The 12,370-nt window shown below is 34.7% G+C and overlaps 1 protein-coding gene across 4 annotated transcripts; it reads left to right on the top strand.

The window, feature by feature from the left end:
* The first annotated feature begins 1,016 nt into the window (after positions 1 to 1,016).
* On the top strand, positions 1,017 to 12,303 carry LOC123718868 (aldo-keto reductase AKR2E4-like). 4 transcript variants are annotated; one of them, XM_045675807.1, is made up of 7 exons: positions 1,017 to 1,043; positions 7,538 to 7,630; positions 8,306 to 8,488; positions 8,775 to 8,891; positions 10,109 to 10,276; positions 10,539 to 10,739; positions 11,172 to 12,303. In XM_045675807.1, exons 2-7 carry the CDS (start codon positions 7,538 to 7,540, stop codon positions 11,403 to 11,405), a joined length of 996 nt encoding a protein of 331 aa, XP_045531763.1. In that variant the 5' UTR covers positions 1,017 to 1,043; the 3' UTR covers positions 11,406 to 12,303. The 4 variants fall into 4 exon arrangements, with proteins under 4 accessions (XP_045531763.1, XP_045531761.1, XP_045531759.1 ...); XM_045675805.1 differs by lacking the exon at positions 1,017 to 1,043 and adding an exon at positions 2,817 to 2,867; XM_045675803.1 differs by lacking the exon at positions 1,017 to 1,043 and adding an exon at positions 4,160 to 4,282.
* The last annotated feature ends 67 nt before the right edge of the window (positions 12,304 to 12,370 follow it).

Genomic DNA, 12,370 nt, shown 5'->3' with positions numbered 1-12,370 from the left:
AACCCATGAAAATAGTGGGCAGGCCAAAAATAAGGTGGGCAGAGAACTTGATCGAAATGGACGAAGAAAAGGTTGAAGCCTTTAAAAGGGGTCCATTTGCCTAACATATGACTAATAATAAGTATTTATTCTTCTTTTAGTTTCTCTCCATTACTGGAGGTTGGCCGTCAGTTACAATACCAGTCCACTCCCTACCGTTGCGTTTAAGTAAATAATATACTATTTTATTATCCTTGTTTGATAACTGTTTAAAGCTCATTCTTTAATAAATGCACTGGTAAACATTTTCAGAATAGGTTAGTTCTGTTTCGGGAAGTATACCGTACAAACCAATCTACTGTCTCCTAAATAAACATAAGTCCTTGACGCGACAGACAATCCCTTGTGCAGAGGCTGTTTCAGCGCAGAGGAATCAGTCACCCATGTAGTCCTAGTGTGCGTTGCTCCTTCATGTAACAGGCTCATGTGCTTGGGTCATGCGCAAGGGTAGACATAACACCAAGGTCCCAACTTAACTCTGAACGAGAACGCATAACTCTTTAGAGCGAGGCTGCTAGTAGAATGGCCTGGGGGAAGGAAGCAGGATGCGGAGCCTCTAAAAAGCTAGGTGTGCTCAGCAAGGCGAGATGGTACTTCACTCTGGGCCACCGCTTGCAACTATATTAAGCAAATTCTGCCCCACATGGAGTACTGACCTCACCTCTGGGCGGGAACTCCCCAGCTGCTACTTGCCCGTATTTAATATAGAGTGATTCGGATTGTCGACGACCAGTCACTTTCCGAGCGGCTTGATCCCTTGGCGTTGCATAGAGATGTGGCGTCTCTCTGCATCTTCTACTGATGTCTTGGAAGATATAAATTTATAACAAAATAATCTTAAATAGGTCGTCATTTAATTTAATTTACTTAAACGCCTTACAGCACCACAGTACCTTATCTTGTTTACAAAAAGATTGTAACAGCGTCCGGTGGCAGTTAACAAAAGGAGTGCAAAGGAGTCGTTTCAAGTTTTTTTTTTAGTGTTCTGTGATTTTTATTTGACAGTAAGTACTTGATGGTGAATCAGTGTAAACAGGATTACGGGTCGGCTGATGTGGATATAATGGAGACATTTTTCGATGAGCACACTGCCTCATCCAGTTGGCGTCCTCATGCCACTTCGACAAGACTAAACATCCTCCCAACCTAACAGCGAGATTCTATAAAAATATGTACCACACTCCCAACTTTAATTTAGTTTGTTTGTTTGTTCCCTTTAGAGTAGAGAAGCATTATCAGGCACTGATTTTTTTCAGTCGCTTAAAAATATTTGTAAATACATAAATATAACTCAATAGTAATATTACTATTTGTAAATACTATAAAATACATCAAAATACACACACACATTGTATAATCCTTACATATTATAAAATAACTCAAAAACTACATACGGATTTTAATACAAATTCACCAGAAGATAGTGTGATTCCTGTGAAATGTTTTAGTATATAATTCATTATGTATATGTATTCATTGTTGATAGAATTAAATATAAAGATTATTATTGAAGAGGTCGCTAAATCTAAACACGCGGAAGAAATATTCATATATAATAAAACATAACGTCACACTGTCAAACAATTATGATTTAATTAGGTATTAATTAAAAGTCCTTTTTTATAACCTGTAATCTGTGGGTTACTTGACATAAAAAATAAAGTATTATTGAGTGTATTCTATAGATAATAATTAATTTAGAAAACTATTTAAGCGGTGCCATTTTGTCCAAGCGTTTTGCCTTGTTCGTCAAAATATGAATTGAATGTTCATAAAATAAATACTTAAAAATAACAATTTATATAGGTTCTATAGCCACTTATAAATCTAAAAAGGGTTTTAACTTGTCAAATAGCTACCTAGATATATTAAAAACACGATTATCCTTGATCTCTGATAATGGTTTTTATGGAGAGAACGAATTGCTGTCTATAGGGTGGGTATAAGCAGTTCTGGCCTAGTGGCTTTATCATACCTGAGGACGTAGGTTCATTCGCTAGCTGTGCACCAACGGACTTTCTTTCTATGCGCGCAGTTACCATTCGCTCGAACGGTTAAGGAAAACATTGTGAGGATACCAAAAAGTCGGCGTGTTTCAGCACAGGTGGCTGATCTACATACCTGCAAATGATCATGGAACAGATACAGAAATCTGAGGCCCAGACCTAAAATGTTGTAGAACCTGACTGACTAATTCTTATTGTTTATTCGTTTGACATTTAACGATGTCCAGCGTTACAAGCAAGTAGATCAGTCTTAAATGACTGTGCAAATCTAATCATCACGATTTCCTTCAAGTGTTCATTTAAAGTATGTTGTATTTTGAAATTATTAATTCTACGAATCGGCAATGTGTAATCTTAACGTCAACACTTTATCAAGTTCACTGCTCTTTGAGTAATGCTCTCGTCATTTGCTTTTTAATTAAACCTGGAGGAAGTTGGCTTCTACTACTAGGGTACGTACTCTCGGCGAAAGGTAATCTCTGGAAAAGGACACATGACAATGTATGGAAATAATGAACATAGTTTAACAGACGTTTTTAAAAGTCCGTTGAGTGAACTGACTCCCAGTCTGCTTCCCAGTTTCTATTAAAAATAGTTAGTCTTTTTGTAAACATCTTAATCTATTACTGATGAATGGTGTGTTGTTTTTTTTTAATTGCACGTATTGTTTTGTATTAACAGTAGTGTATGTAGAAAGTCGAAAACTAAATTTGTATGAAAATTTGTCGACACGAGATGTCATTCTCATACAAATTTAGATTTCTATTTTCTATATACAATATTGATATTATCTGGACTGAGCCCGCTGCAGAGATTGAAAAGGTAAGGGCCTAGTAGCCGTTTTTTTAATGGAGTTGCGCTGTTAGTAAAGTGACTTTTTTCAATTGTTTCGTTTAAATCGTTTGATTTTTTCGTTTGAATAATTAGTATTGTGTAAGAAGTTAAATATTTCTTAGACACAAAATATATATAATTTTTTTTAATAGTTTGCCCTTGTCGCCGCTGCCAAAAAAATTTGAGTGGGTATGACGTTAGCTACCGTTTAGTCACGTGACCACTTCCAAACAAACTCCTTTGGCGTTAGTTGGTCACGCAAACTGACTTTGTCTCGAGCCTATCTACATTAATATCATAAAGAGGAATGATTTGACTGCATTAAGAGTTAAGACTTTAAAACTTTGAAATATTAGTTCACCATTAAAATCCTAGTATGACGAACATAGGCTATATATATATATATATATATATTTAAGAAAAATGTGTGTGCATGAAATTACGATACTGTTACCCAAAAAAGACCAATAAAGATTCCTAAATTCTTCAGAGTCTATTGGCAATGAACTACATTTTTATGGAAGATATCTATAACTACAAAATAGTTTTGCATTTTTAAGTCTATTTAATGCTTAAGGCTACAGAACATCGTGCTACGACCAAATTAATATGGGAACCGCAGATATAATTGAATTATCGTTTAATACATTTAATTGGAAAGATTGATAAACTAATGACGATATAATTTTTTGATAAAGGTGCTAAGTTTAATAAGAAAGTGCACCACAACAAGGATTACTTTTGTCGTGGGCTAGTATCTCTCTTATGTGATTTTTATGATTATAGGTACCACTGTTTCACAAGAAATATACTTTCAGTTTGAGAATTAGACAGGTTTAGCTGTTTAAGACAGTTAAAAAAATGTTGTCAAAGATAAAAGGGCTGAAAAAGAACAATAAAGATATATGCTGTAGAAACTGCTGATAATAGAGCAATGTACTACCATTTTATAAAAGACATCAATATGTACAATACACTCTCACAGAGAAATTAAATTATGATAGTTTAACTCAATTGAAAAGACCAATAAAGATTCCTATATGCTGCGGACACAGCTGACAATAGAGCAATGTACTACAGTTTAACAGGAGACATAAATATCTAAAAATATAATTTTCCATTTATTGCATACCTATTTTATTTAAGCTTTAAGCTATAGAACATTATACTACTGAATTAATTAAAAATGCAGAGCATAGATAATGTTTAAATAATATATAGCTAAATGAATTTGTATCTTCCTTCAGTTAAATTACTCCAAAGTTGTTATTTGTAGATAAGGGATATCTCGGTTAACAGTTTGATATCATTTTAAATATTATTTTATTAACTGTAATAAGTGTTTTGTTGTATTTTGTTAGTGCAAATTGAAAATGATTAGAAGTTTAATAATATTGTTAATGGTGAGTTATTTTGTGTTTCTCTTTTTCTTCAATTTTATATTCCTATCTAAGCTTTGCTGAATGAATTTGGTAGCACAATGTTCTATAGCTTAAAGCTTTCCTCAGACTTTTAAATGCTAAACTTTTTTGTAGTTATTAATGTCTTCTACAAGACTGTAGTACATTGCTCAATTGTCAAAAGTTTCCACAGCTTATAAGGATCTTTATTAGTCTTTTCCACACCTTGAGAATATTATACAACCTATGTTCATCATAGTGGGATTTTAATGGTGAAAGAATTTTTCAAATTCTGTAGTTTTGGACCGTATTCAATTCAAATATCTCTTTATAATATTAGTGAGCAGTGTTGGCCTAGTAGCTTCAGCGACTCTCATCCCTAAGGTCGTAGAACCTCGGATGTGTACTAATGGACTTTCTATGTGCGCATTTAACATTCGCTCGAACAAAGGAAAACATCGCGAGGAATCGTTCCTTAGACCCAACACGACGGCGTGTGTCAAGCACAGGTTGATACTTGATACTTACTTGCTGATTGTTAATGACCTAAAAAGGTTGTAGCGCTATTGATTTTTTTAATGATGTTTCTATTCGGGATTAAAAATACAATATTTTGGCTTCACATATTATTTATTATTTCTGCAGCGTACCCTATACGCCTATTAATTGTATATCAGGATTTATCTTCTTTTGTTAAGTCATTGCTCTATCAATAAATAAACAATTGCAAATTTAAAGAATTAACACGACGACATTCTTAAAATAGAAAACAGATAGCGCTGTAACAAATAAGATTATTATAAAAATTATTGATGTATAAGTTCGAAAATAACGTATATACTTAAAATAGACAAGAAAATGTGACAAAATTTACACACATTCACATCAAAAAAACTAAATAGAAGCTTAAACCTCATTAAGAGCGTGATATACAAAATTACGATAAGTAGAAAGGTCGTTGTTAATAATCAATATTTCATTAATGTTGTAGGACAGTATTATTTTAACAGATAAATCTATAATTATTTCAGCAATATATTACAGTTTCATTTATATACGACAATTCATTGTCCTAAAAGGACTTAATTTTATTTTTAAACTTGCTATAAATACTGTGTTCCATGCTAATTGGCAGAACTTGACACGACGACATTCTACTAATATAAAACAGATGGCACTGTAATAATTAAAATTATTATTCAAAATAATATATTTATTATTTCAGCAACATACCTAATGTAGTTTCATTTATCATATTTAGGCAAATACATTGTCCTGTCGAAACTTATTGCGTTTTTCAAACACTTTTAAATTGCTATGCCAATAAAGAAATAATCCGTGCCAATTAACGCACTATACAATACAAAATATGTAGCGTCTATGTGTGTTAAGTTCCATTAGCAAACCACAGATGGCGAACACATTGGCAAACCAAGATTATAATTTATATAACTATTTTTATTATGCATATGGCGCCATCTATTCTCGCAATAGTTAACATTCTCTATAAGAACACAAGATAAGCGATGTTTGTCCATTATCCTCATGACTGAAAATTACGCCTTTTCTTTGCCTTTTTGATTAATTAATTTATTTATTTCGTAATCCTACAGCTCAATGATTATTTATAATTAAAATAATAAAATTTGACACACCACATTTGAATATCCGTCAACGTATGTAATGAAATAATAATACTTGGTTTGATACTCGATGCTAAAATGACCTTTCATAAACATATCTCCAATATTTGTAGGAAAGCAACAAATATTTACAAACAATATTAGCTATACATATATAGTTGGATTAAAATGATTTTATTCTTACCAAGTTACCAGTTAATTGTTAGGTACTATGTAGAGATTTGTTAAATGGCGTAAAAAGAACTTTATATTTAGTTAGTTATAAACAGTAAATCCTTCTCAATAAATAGAAATAAATAAATAAAGTATCACAGACCAAGCGGTTTGTGATTGGCTTGCGTCTTCACGGAAAATATTGTTAGTGTTATTTATATTATAATTATTAAGTATATATCAAGTATATCCATATAAACTAAGCATAAAAAGAAATATTCATTATGATACATATAGTAATGTGTGTAAAGCAGTGTTAGCTTAGTGGCATGCGATATTCATCCCTGAGGTCGTAGGTTTGATCCCCGGCTGTGCACCAATGGACTTTCTTTCTATTTGCGCATTTAATGTTGGCTCGAACGGTGAAGGAAAATGTGAACCTGAGGAAACCGGCTTACTTTAGACCCAACAAGTCGAAGGCGTGTGTCAGTCACAGGAAGATGATGACAAATGACCATGAAACATATACAGAATTATGAGGCCCAGGCCTAAAAAAAGGTTTTAGCGCCACTGAATTCATTTTTATTTAATTTAGTAACAATTTTTGTTAAAGGTAGGTACTAAACGTAAAATTATCAATTCTAAAATCTCAAATGACGCTATTTTAAAATTTGCTTCGCACTTTCGTTTCGTTAGTGAATTGTGTTGAAAATGGTGAGTTTCTTTTAGTTAAAGCAATTTAACACTAATAAAATAGAAAATTATACAAAAATACTTATAAAAATACAATATTCACGCCTTCTGGAGTAGACAGTGCTTACGGATCTCGACTTGCATGAGATATGTCGACATAGTCTAAACCCATATTCTTCAAGCTGGTCTTCAAAGCTACTGAAAACACACTTTATTTATATACCTCGCCTCGCTTTCATGACATCCGGACCATGCTCGTTCGGTTACTTTTGACCTGCCCCTTCTGTAGTACGTACAGGATTTGGTCCAAGGCCTCACCACCCACGTTTGTCTTGCTGTGCCTTGCTTTTGTGTAATTGGATTAGGGAATTTTTATGTTTCACCGCCTTATTATGAGGAGCCCAGAGCTTCTCATAATTGTAAAAAAGGATCTGGGAGGCGACGACGTGATTACACACGTACTCCTTTGTGACCTCCGCACCAGATTGGGCAACTCGGATGTTGGCCTCATAGTAGTGCAGCAGACGCTCTTGACACGGATGAAGGGAAACTGTTACGGTGCCTTCCATCTATAGCAAGCAGATGGGGCTGTTGGGTTTTAGTAAGGGTTCATTGCGGACCACGGACCGACATACTCCCCTCGTCTTTTAAAAGTTTCTTGGAGTCTGTAAATTGATTTCCCAACAATAGAAAAAACGTTAAATGTCTCAGTGGAGATTTAAATAAATATATGTTACGCGATACAATTTAAATGTATGAATAATTACAGATGGGAGCTACCTCCGCTGTACTCAAGTACAAACTAAACAATGGAAGAGATATGCCAGGGATCGCTCTGGGATCGTATTTGGGATTTGACGAGGTAATAATAATTCAGTAATTTATTTCAAACACACAAATACAGTATTTACAATATTCTTAACTTACACCATGCCTCCTGCTGGTAGAGGATCTGTGACAATCTGAGACAAATTTTTGTTTTTGGTTTAAGATGTCATATTAAACATGGTGTAATGTTTGCAGTTCCTTACAAACGTTGTGAAAAAGAAAAACTTGGCGATTAAAATAAGTGGCAGAGAGTTTATTGCCAGTTCTTCTCTTCAGTTCTACGCCCTTGATTTTAAATTTTGACATACTAATAATAATTTAGGATAAATAAAAAATTAAAACAAATTTAAAAATGTTTGGTCCTTATGGCAGTCTACCTACCTTTAATACTGGCATTTCCTCGCTGGCATATCCTTACGATACTTATTCCAGCAGCAGTGGAAAGCACCAGTTTTAGGGCACCAACTTAAATCTTTAATTAGCACTTGCACCCCACGGCCCAAGACTACTCCAAAGAGAAACAAATTAAAGTTGGAGGCATGTAAAAGCTGGTGCTTACCTCATCGAATAAGTATTGCAATCCAGCGAGGAAATGCTGCTAGCGTTAAAGGAAACAAATTTGACATGAATTATTATTACTATGTACGTTAAGAATTTTGTAAGTAGTATTTGTGTGTTGGAAACGCTTGCAAATTATTATTGTTTTCAGCAAGGTATAGTCCACTCTTCTAATAAGCAACTTCGAGATGTCATTTTGCGAGCCATAGAGCTGGGGTACCGCCATTTTGATTCCGCATCCTTGTATGAGACGGAGCCCGAAATTGGCGAAGCGATCCGTATGAAGATTGAAGAGGGGGAAATAAGGAGAGAGGACGCTTTCGTTACCACTAAGGTATAGTCTCGAAATAACATTTGAATAACTTGATTCATATAACGACGACTTGCGAGACTCGGACCTGGGCTTGGGGCGTCGTGTGATCAATCGCTTGAAGGGCAGGCTGGAAGCTGACTGGAGCCTTATTAAAAATATATGTTTTCTCCATCATTAAGAATTTATTTGGAGAAGAGAGATGTAAAAAGCACCTAAAGTACATAAGCATGGTGAAAGTCATGAAAGCGAGACGAGGTATGTCATGACTGTAGGCATGAAAATATAAGTAAATAAAGTGTCTTTTCAGTTGTGGGTCACACAGCACAGAAGAGAACAAGTTCCAGTAGCTTTGAAGTCCAGCTTGAAGAATATGGGTTTGGACTATGTTGATTTGTATCTCATGCACTGGCCTATTGCTGTTAATGTAAGTATTAAAACGTGTTATTTTTTGCTTTACGCACCACCTTCGCAAGTGTCAGGTCGCACCATCCTCATTAATCATCAGTGAAAATCGCAAAAGATTCCGTGCCTTTTAAGTTTCACTAAATGAAAGTTAGGCTGGACTTTTGCAGGCATTATCCAGATCCACCTTTAGAACATATCTCTCATCGTTAGAGAGCGTTCGTAAGAATCTATTTACCAAATCTACTTGCAAGTACCGCAAAAGTCTGTTAATTTGGGTTCATATAGAGGGTAGGCCTAGTGGCTCCATTTTGCTCTCATCCCTAAGGTCGTAGAAGCACTGTGCACCAATGGACTTTTAATGCGCATTTAACATTCGCTCGTACGAAGGAAAAAATGGTGATGAATCGTGCCTTAGATTACGTATTAGATTGATCATGAAACAGATACAAAATCTGAGGCCAAAATGTTGCAGATGATTTATTGTTTAATATATACAAACAAATAACGTGGCTTTCTATTGGAATTTTCAAGAGTTATGCTTCTAGAATTCAAAATGTTTATCTAATCCACAAAAAAGTTATTTCTATTGATTGGTCTTGAGAGACTTAAATGTATTGAACATAAATCTATTAGTATACCTTACTTAATCTTCTGTTATCCTCTTCTTTATTAACTGTCATAGCTTACTTAAAATAAAGCCACTTCAATTGCATATCAATTCTAATTACAAATCAACCACGGTCAGTTTCTCCAAGTTCTCATCGCCTCTACGCATAGTATGACCGTTATAATTCGTAGCTTACGTTAGTTATTGTTATTTCCATTTCTCCGTGTTCTGCAGGAACCCTTTAGGGGTAAAAGAAACTTCCATTTGGATCTTTTATTTGTTTCTTCAATCTATTTCTCCCTAGAAACCTTTACGATGTCGTCAGCCCATCGCTTTTGTATTCTTCCCACGTTACTTTTTCCAGGAGGTCCCCTCCAGCGGGTGCCTTGGCGTTCCATCTTTTATCTGTACACCTGTATTATGTGGGTCAGCGCGTCGGTGATCTTAGTTTTCGCCCTGATGTTTTTATTTTTAGGATGCTCCCCCTGCCTCGCTCTCTGGTCACTGGTCACCTTAGACCAATGCAAAGTGCTTAAACAAGTGGGTGTCAATGACTGCCCTTTCTGGGCGTCCTGTAGGCTCAATTGCTTCTATCCTATAAAAAAATCTAAATAAAAGTAAAATTTCAGGAGGATTACACCTATGTTGATGTGGATTACATGGATACCTGGAAGGGGATGGAAGATGCACTAAACCAAGGACTGACTAAGGCCATCGGGGTGTCCAATTTCAATAGGACCCAGCTGATGCGATTGCTAGATGAAGGGAGTGTTAGACCTGCAGTTCTTCAGATAGAAGTAAGTATTCACCTCTTTTTGGGAGTATTACCGATACGACTCTACAGCCTTCAAAGAGCGAACTATTTTCTGACAGGTAATGGTTTGCTTTGTGCAACGCACACACTATAGTGGATATAGACTCACCCACTCATTTGCCTCTTGTACCATAAAATTCGGACCAGTCTTTAGATTAGAATTCATTAATAGAGTTATGCGCAAATGCATATACAACGCATTATTTGAAACTACCCTCAATTTGCATTTTATTATTTCTCTACAGAACCACCCTCAAATAACCGAACAGGAACTGGTCAATTTCGCCCAGAAAGAAGGCATTACCGTGATGGGGTACTCACCCCTCGGTTCACTGGTTCCAAGATACGGTATGCAGTTACCTGGACCAAAGATGGATGACCCTATTTTGGTGGAGATTGCTAGGAAGTATGGGAAGACTGTTCCTCAGGTTGTTTTGAGGTGGTTGGTATGTATCAAGGAGAATCAGATTACAGAGATTTTTAATGAGCAGATGATCAGGCTTCTGTATTTCATCATTCCTTCACAAATCATTCGTCGTCATTATCCCAATATTCATAGAAACTAAATCAATAAAATTTCATTTGTTTCTTTCTGTTAAGAATGTCAGACAGATTAGGTTTTTAGGTCTGGGCCTCAGATTTCTCATCAGCCAAGTGGGTGATCGTCCTCCTGAGCCTGACACATGCCGTCGGCGTTTTGTGTCTTGGGCAAGCCGGTTTCCTCGCGATGTTTTCCTTCATTCGAGCGAACAATTGGTGTACTCCCGGATCGAACCTACGGCTTCTGGGATGAGAGTCTCACGCTGAAACCAACACTGCTCTCAGACAGATGAACACTGTAGTTTAAACTGAACATTGAAATATTTTTCTAATTATAGGTTGACAGAAAACTCGTTCCCGTAACGAAAACTGTCAAAGTCCAGCGTCTGAAGGAGAACATTGACATTTTCGACTTTTCACTGACAGCGGAGGAAATAGGAAAAATCAACAAATTCGACGAACACAAAAGATTCACTATTCCATCTTTTTGGCAGGATTACCCAAATTATCCATTCGAGAAAATCGAAAATCCTGTTCAAAATCCATTTGTAGCAATTAAAAGTAAAAATTAAACTAAGTAACCGGGAAGCTTATTGCAAAGATACATTGTACATTATAAATAATATAAAAAATAACAATGAAGAGAAATTGCGTTCAAGTCTTTGTCTAAAATTCAGAAAGTCAAAGTTTTCATATGGCACTCAATGTTCGCGCCAAGAATCTGAGTCAATTGTTAAACATCCAAACAGTTGTCTATGCATCATATCTATAGTTTGTATATTTAGTTATTCAATGTCTTACATTAACCCTTGTTACGTTCCATCTATTTAAATTAAAAAAAATATTTAACTAATCGTATAAAATCTGTGTAATTATTTAAGGGCGTGAAATATTTAAAAATTATAGCCTATATAACTTTATTTATAGGGATTATGTTTAAATACACTCTTTAGTGAAGCACTCATCTAACAATTCACTATCCAAAAACAATTTAACGGAAAGAGACAAAAGAGTGCGATTAGACTTATTCTATAAATAAAGTTTATTATCAAATAACAATAGCTAGTCGATGCAGTTGCTAGTTATTTTGTGCGCCATTACAGAGCAACGCAGCTGTACAGATTTCGACTTTTTATACTTTGAATGACATCTCATAAAATGTTTTGAATATATTAGTACAACATCAACTGCAAAAGTTACTCAAATATAAGGGTAATAATTAGCAATCTTTTGACATTATTTTAAAAAAAGCTCAATTATAATAATTGCTCTTTAAATTGCATTTTATTAGGATCTTACTGTATCAATTACATTGTAATAATACTTAAAATATTTTATAAAAAAGTAAAACATTGCATTCAATAAAGTTTCCCAAAATTTTATAATATTTATTTCCATATTTTATTCCTTGTGATGATGTAGACGTGTAGCAGTGTTAAAATTAAAACATAAAATATAATAGGTATTATCCAAGGTCTTCAAAATCATCTGCATACACTTATATCATATACATAATTTTTCTCATGATTCAATCATG

This window comes from Pieris brassicae, chromosome Z (genome assembly GCF_905147105.1).
Source record: "Pieris brassicae chromosome Z, ilPieBrab1.1, whole genome shotgun sequence".
NCBI lineage: Eukaryota > Metazoa > Arthropoda > Insecta > Lepidoptera > Pieridae > Pieris > Pieris brassicae.
The sequence above is the reverse complement of the archived record's forward strand: the minus strand, read 5'-3'. Positions and strand labels throughout refer to the sequence as shown.

Bases quoted from the DNA above. Each gene is read 5' to 3' on its own strand.
- LOC123718868 (XM_045675803.1), top strand. From the start codon at position 4,253: ATGATTAGAAGTTTAATAATATTGTTAATG. The intron at 7,631-8,305 runs GTAATAATAATT...TATTGTTTTCAG, and splicing joins CGTATTTGGGATTTGACGAG to CAAGGTATAGTCCACTCTTC. The intron at 8,489-8,774 runs GTATAGTCTCGA...GTGTCTTTTCAG, and splicing joins ACGCTTTCGTTACCACTAAG to TTGTGGGTCACACAGCACAG.